General features: G+C 45.4%; 1 protein-coding gene across 1 annotated transcript in view; it reads left to right on the top strand.

The window, feature by feature from the left end:
• The first annotated feature begins 6,340 nt into the window (after positions 1-6,340).
• LOC139268085 (protein shisa-like-2A) overlaps positions 6,341-19,173 on the top strand; it is a 36,584-nt gene continuing 23,751 nt past the window's right edge. The window contains exon 1 of the mRNA XM_070886099.1: positions 6,341-6,522. Within this exon, the coding sequence (XP_070742200.1) occupies positions 6,341-6,522 (182 nt within the window). The remainder of the gene's footprint in view (positions 6,523-19,173) is intronic.

Here is a 19,173-nt window from a genome sequence, read left to right as displayed (position 1 = left end):
AGTTCTCAATCCATGTCAGCACACTACCCCCAATCCCATGTGCTTTAACTTTGCACATTAATCTCTTGTGTGGGACCTTGTCGAAAGCCTTCTGAAAGTCCAAATACACCACATCAACTGGTTCTCCCTTGTCCACTCTACTGGAAACATCCTCAAAAAATTCCAGAAGATTTGTCAAGCATGATTTCCCTTTCACAAATCCATGCTGACTTGGACCTATCATGTCACCTTTTTCCAAATGCGCTGCTATGACATCCTTAATAATTGATTCCATCATTTTACCCACTACCGATGTCAGGCTGACCGGTCTATAATTCCCTGTTTTCTCTCTCTCTACTTTTTTTAAAAGTGGGGTTACATTGGCTACCCTCCACTCGATAGGAACTGATCCAGAGTCAATGGAATGTTGGAAAATGACTGTCAATGCATCCGCTATTTCCAAGGCCACCTCCTTAAGTATTCTGGGATGCAGTCCATCAGGCCCTGGGGATTTATCGGCCTTCAATCCCATCAATTTCCCCAATACAATTTCCCGACTAATAAGGATTTCCCTCAGTTCCTCCTTACTAGACCCTCTGACCCCTTTTATATCCGGAAGGTTGTTTGTGTCCTCCTTAGTGAATACCGAACCAAAGTACTTGTTCAATTGGTCCGCCATTTCTTTGTTCCCCGTTATGACTTCCCCTGATTCTGACTGCAGGGGACCTACGTTTGTCTTTACTAACCTTTTTCTCTTTACATATCTATAGAAACTTTTGCAATCCGTCTTAATGTTCCCTGCAAGCTTCTTCTCGTACTCCATTTTCCCTGCCCTAATCAAACCCTTTGTCCTCCTCTGCTGAGTTCTAAATTTCTCCCACACCCCGGGTTCGCTGCTATTTCTGGCCAATTTGTATGCCACTTCCTTGGCTTTAATACTATCCCTGATTTCCCTAGATATCCACGGTTGAGCCACCTTACCTTTTTTATTTTTACGCCAGACAGGAATGTACAATTGTTGTAGTTCATCCATGCGGTCTCTAAATGTCTGCCATTGCCCATTCACAGTCAACCCCTTAAGTATCATTCGCCAATCTATCCTAGCCAATTCACGCCTCATACCTTCAAAGTTACCCTTCTTTAAGTTCTGGACCATGGTCTCTGAATTAACTGTTTCATTCTCCATCCTAATGCAGAATTCCACCATATTATGGTCACTCTTCCCCAAGGGGCCTCGCACAACGAGATTGCTAATTAATCCTCTCTCATTACACAACACCCAGTCTAAGATGGCCTCCCCCCTAGTTGGTTCCTCGACATATTGGTCTATTAAACCATCCCTTATGCACTCCAGGAAATCCTCCTCCACCGTATTGCTTCCAATTTGGTTAGCCTAATCTATGTGCATATTAAAGTCACCCATTATAATTGCTGCACCCTTATTGCATGCACCCCTAATTTCCTGTTTGATGCCCTCCCCAACATCACTACTAGTGTTTGGAGATCTGTACACAACTCCCACTAAAGTTTTTTGCCCTTTGGTGTTCTGCAGCTTTACCCATATAGATTCCACATCATCCAAGCTAATGTCCTTCCTAACTATTGCATTAATCTCCTCCTTAACCAGCAATGCTACCCCACCTCCTTTTCCTTTTATTCTATCCTTCCTGAATGTTGAATACCCCTGGATGTTGAGTTCCCAGCCCTGATCATCCTGGAGCCACGTCTCTGTAATCCCAATCACATCATATTTGTTAACATCTATTTGCACAGTTAATTCATCACCTTATTACAGATACTCCTTGCATTAAGACACAAAGCCTTCAGGCTTGTTTTTTTAACACCCTTTGTCCTTTTAGAATTTTGCTGTACAGTGGCCCTTTTTGTTCTTTGCCTTGGGTTTCTCTGCTCTCCACTTTTCCTCATCTCCTTTCTGTCTTTTGCTTTTGTCTCCTTTTTGTTTCCCTCTGTCTCCCTGCATTGGTTCCCATCCACCTGCCATATTAGTTTAACTCCTCCCCAACAGCACTAGCAAACACTCCCCCTAAGACATTGGTTCCGGTCCTGCCCAGGTGCAGACTGTCTGGTTTGTACTGGTCCCACCTCCCCCAGAACCTGTTCCAATGCCCCAGGAATTTGAATCCCTCCCTGCTGCACCACTGCTCAAGCCACGTATTCATCTGCGCTATCCTGCGATTCCTACTCTGACTAGCACGTGGCACTGGTAGCAATCCCGAGATTACTACTTTTGAAGTCCTACTTTTTAATTTAGCTCCTAGCTCCTTAAATTCGTTTCGTAGGACCTCATCCCTTTTTTTACCTATGTCGTTGGTACCAATGTGCACCATGACAACTGGCTGTTCTCCCTCCCTTTTTAGAATGTCCTGCACCCGCTCCGAGACATCCTTGACCCTTGCACCAGGGAGGCAACATACCATCCTGGAGTCTCGGTTGCGGCTGCAGAAACGCCTATCTATTCCCCTTACAATTGAATCCCCTATCACTATCGCTCTCCCGCTCTTTTTCCTGCCCTCCTGTGCAACAGAGCCAGCCACGGTGCCATGAACTTGGCTGCTGCTGCCTCCCCTGATGAGTCATCCCCCCCAACAGTACCCAAAGCGGTGTATCTGTTTTGCAGGGGGATGACCACAGGGGACCCCTGCACTACCTTCCTTGCACTGCTCTTCCTGCTGGTCTTCCATTCCCTATCTGGCTGCGGACCCTTTCCCTGCGGTACGACCAACTCGCTACACATGCTACTCACGTTATTCTCAGCATCGTGGATGCTTCAGAGTGAATCCACCCTCAGCTCCAACTCCGCAACGTGGTCCATCAGGAGCTGGAGGCGGATACACTTCCCGCACACGTAGTCGTCAGGAACACTGGTGTCGTCCCTGAGTTCCCACATGGTACAGGAGGAGCATATCACGTGACCGAGCTGTCCTGCCATGACTTAACCCTTTGATAAGCAACAACAATGCTAAAGTTTACTCACTGTTATCGAAGAGAAAAAAGAAAAACTACTCACCAATCACCAGCCAATCACTTACCCCCTTGGCTGTGACGTCACCTTTCTGTTTCTTTCTACTTCTTTTTTGCCTTCTATGTCCTTGAGGGCTCGGCCAGCTCGGTCAGTAGTGGTGCTACCGAGCCCCTTGTGATGATGGACGATGAAGTCCCCCTCCCAGAGTACATTCTGTGCCCTTGCTACCCTCAGTGCTTCTTCCAAGTGGTGTTCAACATGGAGGAGTACTGATTCATCAGCTGACAGGGTTGGGGGGGAGTGGATAGGTAATAATCAGCAAAGGGAGGTGGTAGGTAATAATCAGCAGGAGATTTCCTTGCCCATGCTTGACCTGAAGCCATGAGACTTCATGGGGCCCAGAGTCAATGTTGAGGATTTCCAGGGCCACTCCCTCCCAACTGGGTCTGTCCTGCCGGTGGGACAGGGATGGTGATGGAGGAGTCGGGGACATTGGCTGACGGTAAGATTCTGTGAGCATGACTATGTCAGGCTGTTGCTTGACTAGTCTGTGGGACAGTTCTCCCAATTTTGACACAAGTCCATAGGGGTTAGTGAGGAGGACTTTGCAGGGTTGACTGGGCTGGATGTGCTGTTGTCGTATCCAAAGGTGGTGCCCAGATCAAAACCAGGTGGTTCATCCAGTTTTATTCTTATTATTGATTTTCGTAGCCGCTTATTACAACTGAATGGCTTGCTAGGCCATTACATGGGCAGTTAAGAGTCAATGTTTTTAACATGTTCGTTAACTTTATAAATTTTGGCTTTTTAAGTGTACTCCATGGGAACTGTTGTGTACCTGATGCTGCAGGATTGCTGTACTGAGATATAGTAATTGGCAGTTGGTGAAATTAATACTGAGGCAGTTAGTTGATGTCCCCATGGTGATATGACAGAAAACTTAATTTTCTACTTTTAAAAATAAAACAGTAGTGCTTTTCAAGTAACAGATACTGTAGCAAAGACGGAATAATTGTAACTTGCAAAAGTCAGCACACAGGGGGATAGTATGATACTTCTTATAAATTACAAGGAGCATTAATTCTATAATATGTGGCAATTGTGAATTTGGTTCCATTTACATTACATAGAAACATTGAAACATAGAAAATAGGTGCAGGAGTAGGCCATTCGGCCCTTCGCGTCTGCACAACCATTCAATAAGATCATGGCTGATCATTCCCTCAGTACCCCTTTCATGCTTTCTCTCCATACCCCTTGATCTCTTTAGCCGTAAGGGCCATATCTAACTCCCTCTTGAATATATCTAATGAACTGGCATCAACAACTCTCTGCGGCAGGGAATTCCACAGGTTAACAACTCTCTGAGTGAAGAAGTTTCTCCTCATCTCAGTCCTAAATGGTCTACCCCTTATCCTAAGACTATGTCCCCTGGTTCCAGACTTCCCCAACATCGGGAACATTCTTCCCGCATCTAACCTGTCCAGTCCCATCAGAATCTTATACGTTTCTATGAGATACCGTCTCATCCTTCTAAACTCCAGTGAATAAAGGCCCAGTTGATCCAGTCTCTCCTCATATGTCAGTCCAGCCATCCCTGGAATCAGTCTGGTGAACCTTCGCTGCACTCCCTCAATAGCAAGAACGCCCTTCCTCAGATTAGGAGACCAAAACTGAACACAATATTCCAAGTGAGGCCTCCCCACTTCATGCAACTGTAGTAAGACCTCCCTGCTCCTATACTCACATCCCCTAGCTATGAAGGCCAACATACCATTTGCCTTCTTCACCGCCTGCTATACCTGCATGCCAACTTTCAATGACTGATGAACCATGACACCCAGGTCTCGTTGCACCTCCCCTTTTCCTAATCTGCCGCCATTCAGATAATATTCTGCCTTCGTGTTTTCCCCCCAAAATGGATAACCTCACATTTATCCACATTATACTGCATCTGCCATGCATTTGCCTACTCACCGCTCAGCGCCCTCCCGGATGCACTTTCTCCTCTTAGGGCAGTCTTTGGCCAGGGACTCCCAGGTGTCAGTGGGGATGTTGCACTTTATCAGGGAGGCTTTGAGGGTGTCCTTGTAACATTTCCTCTGCCCACCTTTGGCTCGTTTGCCGTGAAGGAGTTCTGAGTAGAGCGCTTGCGTGCGAACAATGTGGCCTGCCCAGCGGAGCTGATCATGTGTGGTCAGTGCTTCAATACTGGGGATGTTAGCCTGGTCGAGGACGTGAATGTTGGTGCGTCTGTCCTCCCAGGGGATTTGTAGGATCTTACGGAGACATCGTTGGTGGTATTTCTCCAGCGACTTGAGGTGTCTACTGTCCATGGTTCATGTCTCTGAGCCATACAGGAGGGTGGGTATTATTACAGCCCTGTAGACCATGGGCTTGGTGACAGTTTTGAGGGCCTGGTCTTTGAACACTCTTTTCCTCAGGCGGCCAAAGGCTGCACTGGCGGCAGTGTTGGATCTCGTGGTTAATGTCGGCTCTTGTTGGAAGAGGCTCCCGAGGTATGTGAAATGGTCCACGTTGTCCAGGGCCGCGCCATGAATCTTGATGACTGGGGGGCAGTGCTGTGCGGCGAGGACAGGCTGGTGGAGGACCTTTGTCTTACGGATGTTTAGCGTAAGGCCCATGCTTTTGTACGCCGCAGTAAATACGTCGACTATGTCGTGGAGTTCAGCCTCTGTATGTGCGCAGACGCAGGCGTCGTCCGCGTCCTGTAGCTAAATCCTCTGGGAGAATAGACACACCAACGTTAGTGTTCTCGCTCAGGCCAACCTCCCCAGCATGAAGCACTGACCGCACTCAACTACAAACAGCAATATGATAATGACCAGATAATCTGTTTTTGTTATGTTGATTAGTTATTATGAATTCACTTTGCTTCAGTCGGATTATTCCAATACAGCAAGTTCCAACTCTGACCGGACTATCTGTGGGAATCAGAATACCGTCTGTTAGATAAAGTTAGTCGTTTCAGTATTTCCTGTTAGACGCCGAGGTGCGGATCCCTGCTGAAGCTCTCACAGTTGCTTGGAGGACCCTGTGGGTCGTCTTGTTGTCGAATGCACGTTGCACACCGCAGAGCGCCAGCGGTTTCCCGGAGCAAATCACGGCAACAGTTTTGCTCCACATTGCTCCCCAGAGTGAGATTTTTAACCGGCTCCGAAGCAACTTGTTATTTAGCGGATCATCTGGCCGGCGGCGATCGGCGGGACCAGTTTGTCTGACTTTGTTTGGCATCAATCGGCGGCTCTCCCTTGGTTTCTAACTTTGCTCGAACCTCCCCGCGCACTCGTGTCTTTGCAGCTTTTGTGCGGTCGCTGGGCTCCCGGTTGTTGGCCGAGTTTTCACTGTGAGCTCACCATGAGCGCGGATTGCAGTGGCTATTACAGCACCGACAACGCATTGCTTCCCAACTTCACTTGTCCCAAATCGGACAGCAACCCAGGCGCCAAGTATTGCTGCGGCTTCAATGACATGAAATACTGCTGCGATGACCCCAACAGCTTCTTCCCTTACCCGTATAGCTACATGTGGTGGTTGAGGTAAGACAAGTCATTCATTGTGCTTTACAATATCATCTGCAAAGTGTCATTTCTTTAAAAAAAAATTCTTTTTTTAAGCAGCAGTATCTAACAAAAGCTCCACAAACGCATGCTCCAGCAAATGCTGGCAAGTGGAGACCAACTCAGTTTAGCCGTTGCTAATACTCCCTCTTTAAATAGGATGTGAAGAACAAGTAACTGTGCCGGTTTGAGCTTTAATAGCAGAGTCACAGCAGCGACATTTGTGACTAAATTCAAACATACCCTCAGTATAGAGCAGCCAGCGCACGCAAAGACAACTGGCGCACTACTGACCCACTCCTTTACTCTGAGTGGCACTATTGGTGAGCCGAAGATTATTTTACGCGGAGGTTAGAAATTCGTTGTAAACCCCACAGAAACATTGAGCTTATCCTGTCAGCAAGTAGCTTGTAAACTCGAGCAGGCTTCCAGCTGAGAATCGAGTTTATTCTGCATTTGTCAGTGCCACGGGCGGTGGGAATCTGTTTCTGCCGCCGGCACTCCCTCCAGTTAAAAGTCCTTTGCCATCCATCATGCGAGCCCTTCACCTCACTCCAGCCATCTCCCCGGAGCGTAGCTCTTGGGCAACTGGCTGCAAGCCGAGTGTCAACTTACACTGTTTTTAGCGGGTTTTATGGCGGCCAGTCGGTCTGACTGAGTCTTGGCAGTTTTACATTTGGTTTGCAACCCATTGATTGCCCCAAGCCATAGTTGAAGGAAGTAGTGACACGAATGAATCTTGTGCAATGTAAAAGCAATTCATAAATGCATACTCTTGTATTTCTACACAGACACAAATAAATCTACTTGCGCCCATGTAAATACACACATACAATGCAGGCACTTAAACATACATTCACCTACACTGAAAAACTAAAGAAATACATTAATTTTCATATAATGCCGGCTATATTTATGGGGGAATTTTTTTTGCAGAAGCTGGTAAGCTTCCGTTGTATTCTAGAGAGCATTCACTAAAACTTCACTTATAATGCCGAACCACTTTCAAAAAGTGTCTGCAGTATTGTATGCGTCAGGGTAAGGTGGATCGGCCGGCACTGTTGTGGCATGGATACTACCACAGCCAGGGCAGCAGGAACACCACACAGTTCACAACTCAATTTCTGGCCTTCAGCTGTGTGTGCGGGATGTGGGGGGGAGTAATCGTATTGTCTCTCAGTTTAACAGGCCGACAAGTGAAAACATGTCTTACAGGCTTGATTGGGCAGCCAGAAAAGATAGAAACATGCATGCTAGCTGTCAGTGTGTATATTGCTGACAGGGCACTTTTGAAGCCACTGTTAAAAATAAAAGTTTTTTAGGTCGGGCTTGGATCTTTTAAAGGCAGCAACACCAGGTTCACTAGATTGATTCCGGAGATGAGGGGGTTGACTTATGAGCAAAGTTTACATAAGAATATATTCAAAAAGGAGTTAGATGTAGTCCTTACTACCAGGGGGATCAAGGGGTATGGCGAGAAAGCAGGAATGGGGTACTGAAATTGCATGTTCAGCCATGAATTCATTGAATGGCGGTGCAGGCTCGAAGGGCCGAATGGCCTACTCCTGCACCTATTTTCTATGTTTCTATGTTTCTAACATAAGAACAAGAAATAGGAGCAGGAGTAGACCATACGGCCCCTCGAGCCTGCTCCGCTATTCAATAAGATCATGGCTGATCCGATCATGGACTCAGCTCCACTTCCCCGCCCACTCCCTATAACCACTTATCCCCTTATTGGTTAAGAAACTGTCTTAAATTTATTCAATGATCCAGATTCCACAGCTCTCTGACGCAGCGAATTCCACAGATTTTTAACCCTCTGAGAGAAGAAATTTCTCCTTATCTCAGACTTAAATAGGCGGCCCCTTATTCTAAGATCATGCCCTCTAGTTGTAGTCTCCCCTATCAGTGGAAACATCCTCTCTGCATCCAACTTGTCAAGCCCCCTCATAAGCTTATACGTTTCGATAAGATCACTTCTCATTCTTCTGAATTCCAATGAGTAGAGGCCCAACTTACTCAACCTTTCCTTATAAGTCAACCCCCTCATCTCCGGAATCAAACTAGTGAACCTTCTCTGAACCGCCTCCAAAGCAAGTATATCCTTTTGTAAATATAGAAACCAAAACTGCACACAACTGTAGCAAGACTTCCCTGCTTTTATATTCCATCCCCTTTGCAATAAAGGCCAAGATTCCATTGGCTGTCCTGATCACTTGCTGTACCTGCATATTATCCTTTTGTGTTTCATGCACAAGTACCCCCAGGTCCCGCTGTACTGCAGCACTTTGCAATCTTTCTCCATTTAAATAATAACTTGCTCTTTGATTTTTTTCTGCCAAAGTGCATGACCTCACACTTTCCAACATTATACTCCATCTGCCAAATTTTTGCCCATTCACTTAGCCTGTCTATGTACTTTTTCAGATTTTTTGTGTCCACCTCACACATTGCTTTTCCTCCCAATCTTATATCATCAGCAAACTTGGCCATGTTACACTCAGTCCCCTCTTCCAAGTCGTTAATATAGATTGTAAATAGTTGGAGTCCCAGCACTGATCCCTGCGGCACCCCACTAGTTACTGATTGCCAACCAGAGAATGAACCATTTATCCCTACTCTCTGTTTTCTGTTAGTTAGCCAATCCTCTAATATATTACTCCCAACCCCGTGAACTTTTATCTTGTGCAGTAACCTTTTATGTGGCACCTTGTCAAATGCCTTCTGGAAGTCAAAATACACCACATCCACTGGATGCCCTTTATCCACCCTGTTCGTTACATCCTCAAAGAATTCCAGCAAATTTGTCAAACATGACTTCCCCTTCATAAATCCATGCTGACTCTGCCTGACCGAATTTTGCTTTTTCAAATGTCCTGCTACTGCTTCTTTAATAATGGGCTCCAACATTTTCCCAACCACAGATGTTAGGCTAACTGGTCTATAGTTTCCTGCTTTTTGTCTGCCTCCTTTTTTAAATAGGGGCGTTACATTTGCAGTTTTCCAATCTGCTGGGACCTCCCCAGAATCCAGGAAATTTTGGTAAATTACAACCAATGCATCCACAATCCCTGCCGCTACTTCTCTTAAGACCCTAGCATGCAAGCCATCAGGTCCAGGGGATTTATCTGCCTTTAGTCCCATTATCTTAGCACTTTCTTAGTGATTGTGATTGTGTTAAGTCCCTCCCCCCCATAGCCCCTTGACTATCCACTGTTGGAGTATTGTTAGTGTCCTCTACTGTAAAGACTGATACAAAATATTTGTTCAGAGTTTCTGCCATCTCCATGTTCCCCATCACTAATTCTCCGGTCTCGTCCTCTAAGGGACCAACATTTACTTTAGCCACTCTTTTCCTTTTTAAATACCTATAGAAACTCTTGCTATCTGTTTTTATATTTCATGCTCGTTTACTTTCATAGTCTATCTTCCCTTTCTTAATCATTTTTTATTCATTCTTTGCTGGCTTTTAAAAGCTTCCCAATCTTCTGTCCTCCCACTGGTTGAGTAGGTTGGGCCTCATTGGAATTCAGAAGAATGAGAGGTGATCTTATCAAAACATATAAGATTATGAGGGGGCTTGACAAGATGGATGCAGAGAGGATGTTTCCACTGATAGGGGAGACTAGAACTAGTGGCATAATCTTAGAATAAGGGGCTGCCCATTTAAAACTGAGATGAGGAGGAATTTCTTTTCTCAGAGGGTTGTGAACTTGTGGAATTTGCTGCCTCAGAGAGCTGTGGAAGCCGGGACATTGAATAAATTTAAGACAGAGATAGACAGTTTCTTAACCGATAAGGGATTAAGGGATTATGGGGAGCTGGCGGGGAAGTGGAGCTGAGTCCATGATCGGATCAGCCATGATCGTATTAAATGGCGGATCAGGCTCGAGGGGCTCTATGGCCTACTCCCGCTCCTATTTCTTATGTTCTTATGTTCTTATAACCAACACAGCTTGTTTACCTCACACCAGTGCTGCTGAAACTGGGACTACTATTGGCAGAGGGGCCACAACGTAAATGCAGCATATGACTGACCACCGTGAGATCTGTTAAAAGCTGCACTGTTGTGGGAGAGTCATGGGAAGCACACATTTCATGATCAATGTTGTCATTTATAACTGGTAGTGAATTTTCCCCATGTTGTAATATGTAGGTGGTATTAAATTTTCCCATGTTGCAGTGTATAGATGGTAATCTCTCCCGACTCTCTTACAACTGCACTTATCAACTCCCAACTGTCCAGCCATAGGTCCTCCATTCATCATGACATTTCTGCAGCTACTGATCTGCTCAATCACACCCTCACCACCACCTTTGATGCCGTAGTCCCTGTTAAAACAATTACTCTCTCTCACCCCGGCCATTCCCCCTGGTACAGCCTTGATCTTCGCTCCCTTAAGTCCAAGGGGCACAGAATTGAATGGATATGGCGGACAACTGGTTTAGCCATTCACTGCCAGATCTGGCTGGGCCACATAAAGCACTATTGGGTCCTGCTCTTGTCTGCCAAAATCGCTCACTATTCCAGAATCATTCTGGAATGTAAAGATAAACCCCGACTTTTATTTACTAACAGTCTTTTTAAACCCCTCTCCCCAGTCTCCACCCTCACCTCCGACAATAAGTGTGAGGAGCTCATGGACTTCTTTGTCTCTAAGATTGGGACCATCCGTTCGGCTGTCTCTGCCTCTTACTATCCTTCTCCTAGCCCACCGGGCCAAACTTCCTCTAAGGAAGCCTGCTGCCCTAACTCTGACTTCACATCTTTCTCAAGTTTCTTTTCGATCTCCCTTCATGACCTTTCCATGAGACCCACTTCCTGCTCCCTTGACCCTATTCCCACCAAATTGCTGATCACCCAAATTCCTTTTCTGGCTCCAATATTAGCTGACATTGTGAATGGTTCTCTCTCCTCAGGTACTGTCCCCCTCTCCCTCAAATCTGCCGTCATCACCCCTCTACTCAAAAATCCAACACTCGATCCCTCCGTCCTTGCAAACTACCGCTCTATCTCCAACCTCCTTTTCCTCTCCAAAGTCCTTGAATGTGTTGTTGCCTCCCAAATCTGTGCCCATCTTTCCTGCAATTCCATGTTTGAATCCCTCCAATCCGGTTTCCGTGCCTGCCACAGTACCGAAACAGCTCTTATCAAAGCCACAAATGATATCCTTTGTGACTGTGACAAAGGCAACCTATCCCTCTTTGTCCTTCTTGACTTGTCTGCAGCCTTTGACACGGTTGACCGCTCTATCCTTCTCCAACGCCTCGCCACTGTCGTCCAGCTGGGTGGGGCAGCACGCGCCTGGTTCCATTCTTATCTATCTAATCGTAGTCAGAGAATCACCTGCAACGGCTTCTCCTCCCTGCCCCCCATCGTTATCTCTGGTGCCCCCCAAGGATCTATCCTTGACCCACTCCTTTTTCTCAACTACATCATCATCATAGGCAGTCCCTCGAAATCAAAGAAGAGTTGCTTCCACTCCAAAAGTGAGTTCTCCGGTGACTGAACAGTCCAATATGAGAATTACAGTCTCTGTCACAGGTGGGACAGACAGTCGGAGGAGGAAAGGGTGGGTGGGGAGTCTGGTTTGCCGCACGCTCCTTCCGCTGCCTGCGCTTGTTTTCTGCATGCTCTCGGCGATGAGACTTGAGGTGCTCAGCACCCTCCCGGATGCTCTTCCTCCACTTAGGACAGTCTTTGGCCAGGGACTCCCAGCTGTCGGTGGGGATGTTGCACTTTATCAAGGAGGCTTTGAGGGTATCTTTGAAATGTTTCCTCTGCCCACCTGGGGCCCGCTTGCCGTGTAGGAGTTCCGAGTAGAACGCTTGCTTTGGGAGTCTCGTGTCGAGCATGCCGAACATGTGGCCCGCCCAATGGAGCTGGTCGAGTGTGGTCAGTGCGTCTGTCCTCCCAGGGGATTTGCAGGATCTTACAGAGGCATCATTGGTGGTATTTCTCCAGCGATTTGAGGTGTCTATTGTATATGGTCCATGTCTGTGAGCCATACAGGAGGACGGATATCACTACAGCCCTGTAGACCATAAGCTTGGTGTCAGATTTGAGGGCCTGATCTTCGAACACTCTTTTCCTCAGGCAGCCAAAGGCTGCGCTGGTGCACTGGAGGTGATGTTGAACCTCGTTGATGTCTGCCCTTGCTGATAATAGGCTCCCAAGGTATGGAAAGTGGTCCGTGTTGTCCAGGACTGCGCCGTGGATCTTGATGACTGGTGGGCAGTGTCGTGTGGCGGGGTCAGGTTGGTGGAGGACCTTTGTCTTATGGATGTTTAGTGTAAGGCTCATGCTTTTGTATGCCTCGGTGAAGATGTTGACGATGACTTGGAGTTCAGCCTCTGAATGTGCGCAGACGCAAGTGTCGTCCGCGTATTGTAGCTCGACGACAGAGGATGGGACGGTCTTGGATCTAGCCTGGAGACGACGAAGGTTGAACAGCTTCCCACTGATTCTATAGTTTAGTTCCACTCCAGCGGGGAGCTTGTTGAGTGTGAGATGGAGCATTGCAGCGAGGAAGATCGAGAAGAGGATTGGCGCAATGACGCAGCCCTGCTTGACCGCCGTCCGGACGTTAATTGGGTCCCAACTACATGTTGCCCCGTGGCAACATAATCTGGAAACACAGCATCAGTTTCCGCATGTGTGCTGATGACACCCAGCTCTACCTCACTACCACTTCTCTCGACCCTTCCACAGTCTTTAAATTGCCAGTCTGCTTGTCCGACTTCCAATTCTGAATGACGAGAAATTTTCTCCAATTGAATATTGGGAAGACCGAAGCCTTTATATTCGGTCCCTGTCACCAACTCCGTTCTCTAGCCACTGACTGCATCCCTTTCCCCAACTTCTGTCTGAGGCTGAACCAGACTTTTCGCATATTTGACCCTTAAATGAGCTTTCGACCACATATCCACAGCATAACTAAGACCGTCTATTTCCACCTCCGCAACATTGCCCGTCTCCGTCCCTGCCTCAGCTCATCCGCCGCTGAAGCCCTCATCCATGCCTTTGTTACCTCTAGACTTGACTGTTCTAACGCACTCCTGGCTGGCCTCCCACATTCTATGTAAACTCGACGTGATCCAAAATTCAGCTACCCGTGCCCTAACTCGCACCAAGTCCCGCTCACCCATCACCACGGTGCTCAATGACCTACATTGTTTTCTGGTTAAACAACACCTTGATTTCAAAATTATCATCCTTATTTTCAAATCCCTCCATGGCTTCGCCCCTCCCTATCTTTGTCATCTCCTCCAACCCCCGCCACCACCCCCCCCCCGCCCGAGATGTCTGCGCTCCTCGAATTTTGCCCTCTTGAGCATCCCTGATTATAATCGCCCAACCATTGTTGACGGTGCCTTCTGTTGCCTAGGCCCCAAGCTCTGGATTTCCCTGCCTAAACCTCTCCGCCTCTCTACCTCTCATTCCTCCTTCAAGATACTCCTTAAAACATACCTCTTTGACCAAGCTTTTGATCACCTGCGCTAATTTCTACTTATGCGGCTCAGTGTTAAACTTTTTAATCTCATAATACTCCTGTGAAACGCCTTGGGACGATTCACTACATTAAAGACACAATATAAATACAAGTTGTTGTTGTTGTAATGAATTTTTCTCCTGTTGTAATGTATCGATCGTAATGACTTTTTCCCATGTTGTAATGTACAGATGGTAGTGAATTTATCTCCATGTAATCCACTGCGAAACGGAGCCTGTTAATTCTGCATCACAGAATAAATATTGCTTGAAGTTCAGCAATGCGAATTAATGATTAAAGTAGAACTAACTTCAATTACACAAACATCAGGAAAAACATGCATCTTACAAGAATAAAGCTACAAACACAGACACAAATAACATCTCAGTAAATTGAAAGTATTTTTTATCACTCCAGGCACTGTATTTTTTTATTATGCAGGGAATATTGGATCATTATTACATTAAATATTACATTGGATCAAAAATACTGAAGCTGTTGAGCCTTGTTTTTATATTTTCCAGGTCTGCCTTCACATGGGTTGCTCAAATTACATGTTCATGGTTGATAGTAAATGACTAGAAACATTTTCTATCTCTGCTTCTGCTTGTCTCTTTCTTTATTTCTACTGTTTTCTCCATATTTTTGTTTTTCTCTTTTTTTCTTTTTCTGTGGCCCAATCTTTCTCTGTACATCTATCTCTCTCTCTCCCTCTCTATCTGTCACTGTGTTTATCTGTGGTTCTCTTTCTTTGTTCATGTTTTTGTATGTATCTATGTTTCTGTCTCTATTCTCCATGCTGGGAAGCTGTTATGGCATAACTTTGGTGGGCTAGAGTGCGGGAGAATTTGGTGGAATCTAGAGTGTGGTGTTGAAGGAGCTGCATGTCAAGGACTTCTGCAGTCTTCTATAACTTGGTCTCTGATTCTTTCACCACTGAAAACATATTTCTTCAGCACCTTCATAATCACCTGGATTTTCTTCATTGTTCTTCCTGATTTGGGGCAGTATTGGGGCAAGCAGAGGCTGGAAATTGCCGTGGAGCACGTCCTCCAGCTCCTTGTCAATTGCTGCAGCTATCAGGGGTTTCTGGTGGAAAGGACAGTGAATACTGTACATGCCTGTCCAAATATGGGTGGGCATATTCAAAATAGATGCTAAAGGCAGGGTGATAACATACACCACATTAATCAGTACCACTCTAGCATTGTTGCACTCTACTGAAGCCCAATACTGCTCATGCGGCAAAAAAGTTATTTAAAATTTAAATTCTCCCTCCGTAAAAGTTACACTTGAGCATCAAAACCTCTGTCTCCTTGTACTGCTTCACAGGTAGTCTTCCCTGCTCTGCTGCTGCAGGTGCCCAAGGCCTCCTTGGCCCATGAAACTGACTAAATAGATTCAGACAGTGAAGTTCACCAAAATCAATGCCAGGTTTGGGCATTTTGCACAAAATAGATTCAGACAGTGAAGTAAGCCACTGTATTATTTGATGGCTTTCGGTTTGGGCGGAAAGCCAGCCCACCTGAGTTCTGGTGGCAAAGCTGTTGCTGAGGAAAATGTGTTTGTTCGCTACCCATGGGCCTCGCGATACGGACCCAGATTCCATCTTTGGTCACAATCTCAGTGCAGTGTGAGGAAGGACCCGGAGAAAAAACAGAGGTACATGAATGGAGGAGCATGCAATGGGAGATTTCGAGAGAGAGAGAGGGGAGGGTGCGGGTAAGGGGGTAGAGGGGGTAATGGTTGGGATCATTTTTTTAAGGTGAATTGAGTAAATATATGAGTAAACTCGGCAGCCTCTGTCCTAACTCGCACCAAGTCCTGTTCACCCATCACCCCTGTGTTCGCCGACCTACATTCCCGGTTAAGCAACGCCTCGATTCTCATCCTTATTTTCAAATCCCTCCATGGCCTCTCCCCTCCCTATCTCTGTAATCTCCTCCAGCCCCACAAGCCCCCTGAGATATCTGTGCTCCTCCAATTCTGCCCTCTTGAGCATCCCTGATTATAATCGCTCAACCATTGGTGGCCGTGCCTTCAGCTGCCTGGGCCATAAGCTCTCGAACTCCCTCCCTAAACCTCTCTTCTTCTCTTTCCTCCTTTCAGACACCCTTTAAAACCTACTTCTTTGACCAATCTTTTGGTCATGTGCCATAATTTCTTCTCATGTGCATCGGTGTCAAATTTTTGTCATATTACACTCCTGTGAAGCGCCTTGGGATGTTTTACTATGTTAAAGGTGCTACATAAATACAAGTTGTTGTTGCTGCGTAGTTTATTGCTTTGAGATTCATTTAATATTTGTGATTTTTTTAAGTAATATCTATTCATAGTGACGTTTATTGGGATGAGTGAAGATGCAGGATTCTGGAAAGAAGCTTTTCACAAAATAGATTCAGACAGTGAAGAAAGCCTTTGTGTTTTTTGATGACTTTCTGGGAAATTTGAGCCAGTTGGTATTTTTTGTGTGACAGAATTCTGCATGTGCTAATAACAGGTCTTTTATATTTATTTGTATAGATAGTTGGATGAGGTTGATAGCATTATTTTAACTTCGTACATTATATTAATTATAGTAGTTGTGGCATTGTGCTTGCTGGTACCTAAGAAGAAAGTTTCATGATTACAACATAATCATTGAAAGGTTATGGAATGATGATCCACGGGTGGTACTTCATTATAATAAAATCAATGTATTTTATATAGAGAATAATGAACACCGGGTTACTAGGCGACAAGCTGTTCCAGTGATGCGATAAACCGCTAGAAAGGAACATGATCTGTGTATCATCTGAACTCTGAGATGTGTTTATTGACTTTGTGACTGTGGCAAAGGTAAACTATCCCTCCTCATCCTTCTTGACTTGTCTGCAGCCTTTGACATAGTTGACCACTCCATCCTTCTCCAACGCCTCTGCACCGTTGTCCAGCTGGGTGTGACAGCACTCGCCTGGTTCCATTCTTATCTATCTAATCGTAGCCAGAGAATCACCTGCAACGGAATCCCTTCACGCACCCCCCCCACCCACCCCACCCCCATCGTTACCTCTAGTAACCCCCAAGGATCTATCCTTGGTCCCCTCTTATTTCTCATCTACATGCTGTCCCTTGGCGATATCATCCGGAAACACAGCATCAGTTTCCACATGTACGCTGATCACACCCAGCTCTACCTCACTACCACATTTCTCAACCCCTCCACGGTCTTTAAATTGTCAGACTGTTTGTCCGACATCCAGTATTGGATGAGCAGAAATTTTCTCCAGTTGAATATTGGGAAGACCGAAGTCATTGTTTTCGGCCCCCGCCACAAACTCCGTTCATTAGCCACCGACTACATCCCTCTCCCCAACTTCTATCTGACGCTGAACCACACTGTTTGCAACCTTGGTGTCATATTTGACCCTGAAATGAGCTTTCGACCACATACCCGCAGCATAACTATGACCACCTATTTCCATCTCTGTAACATCGCCCGTCTCCACCCTTGCCTCAGCTGAACCGCTGCTGAAGCCCTGATCCGTGCGTTTTTTACCTCTAGACTTGATTATTACAATGCACTCCTTCCAATAATCTACCCTATGTAAACTAGAGGTGATCCAAAACTCAGCTGCCCGTGTCCTAACTCGCAACAAGTCCCGCTCACTCATCACCCCTGTGCTCGCTGACCTACATTGGCTTCCAGTTAAGCAATGCCTTGATTTCAAAATTATCATCATTATTTTCAAATCTCTCCATGGCCTTGCCCCTCCCTATCTCTGTAATCTCCTCCAGCCCCACAACCCCCTGAGCTGTCTGCGCTCCTCTTGAGCATCCCTGATTATAATTGCTCAACCATCAGTGGCCGTGTCTTCTGTTGCCTAGGCCCCAAGCTCTGGAACTCCATGCCTAAACCTCTCCCCCTCTACACCTCTTATTCCTCCTTCAAGACACTCCTTAAAACCTACCTCTTTGACCAAGCTTTTGGTCACTTGAGCTCATTTCTACTTATGCGGCTCAGTGTCAAATTTTTTATCACATAATATTCCTGTGAAGCGTTTTGGGACGTTTCACTAAATTAAAGACACTATATAAATACATGTTGTTATTGTTAAGATTAATCCTGTATATTTCTATGTTTTTCTAATAATATATAAACTATATAATTTACAGCAAAGGGTCTGTTTAGTTTTGCGTCCCATTGAGGCGGAGGTCAGTGATCTAGTTGATTAATAATCGCAATTGCACAATGATTGTGCGGTTATTGCTGCACATCTATTGAATCACAGGCTAATGTTGATCATTGGAAGATAATGCAGGCATTATATTATAAATTATTTTAAAAGTGTAATTTATTAGATGTGACTGGAAATCTTAACGCGGATTATGCTGTTGACATATTGAATATCAATATTATGAGGGTACTCAGGTATAATATGCATTAATTATATGCATTGAATTCAAGTGTATATTTTTGTTTCAGAATATATCACTTATATGTGATGAATTCTAATGGAGTGTAAATAAGTATACATTAGTGAATATGTCAACAGCATAATCCGCGTTAAGATTTCCAGTCACATCTAATAAATTACACTTTTAAAATAATTTATAATATAATGCCTGCATTACCTTCCAATGATCAACATTAGCTTGTGATTCAATAGATGTGCAGCAATAACCGCACAATCATTGTGGTAGAATTGTGCAACTGCAGGCGTGAAGGGAAGCATCGGAAATAGTCTATGGAACCAGTGTCTAAAGAGAGAAAACCTACAAGGTGAAGCATTTTAAAAGGCATCTAGGAGCAGCAGGAATCCTGGGAAGGATGGAAGTGAGGCTGGGGAGGTGGCAGGTGTAGAATCAATCTTTCAGCAAGAAAAGAACTTAGCAAAGTTTCATGAATCGTTTACTTTAAACATAGAAAAAGGTGAATCTGAAGTAAAGGAAAAAGAAAAAGGAAAGTTATTCCAAAATTTTGTTTACCAGGAGGAAGGTTGTGAATGTTGGTAATATCTTGGAGCTGTGAAGCTATATGCAGTGTTACTGTAGGTAAAGGAAAGAGGAAGAGCACTAGTGGTAGGGTATTCAATAGTAGGGGAGCAGACAGGCATTTCTGTGACCACAGACATGACTCCAGGATGATATGTTG

This window comes from Pristiophorus japonicus, chromosome 8, assembly GCF_044704955.1.
Source record: "Pristiophorus japonicus isolate sPriJap1 chromosome 8, sPriJap1.hap1, whole genome shotgun sequence".
Classification (NCBI taxonomy): Eukaryota; Metazoa; Chordata; class Chondrichthyes; family Pristiophoridae; genus Pristiophorus; species Pristiophorus japonicus.
The sequence above is the reverse complement of the archived record's forward strand: the minus strand, read 5'-3'. Positions and strand labels throughout refer to the sequence as shown.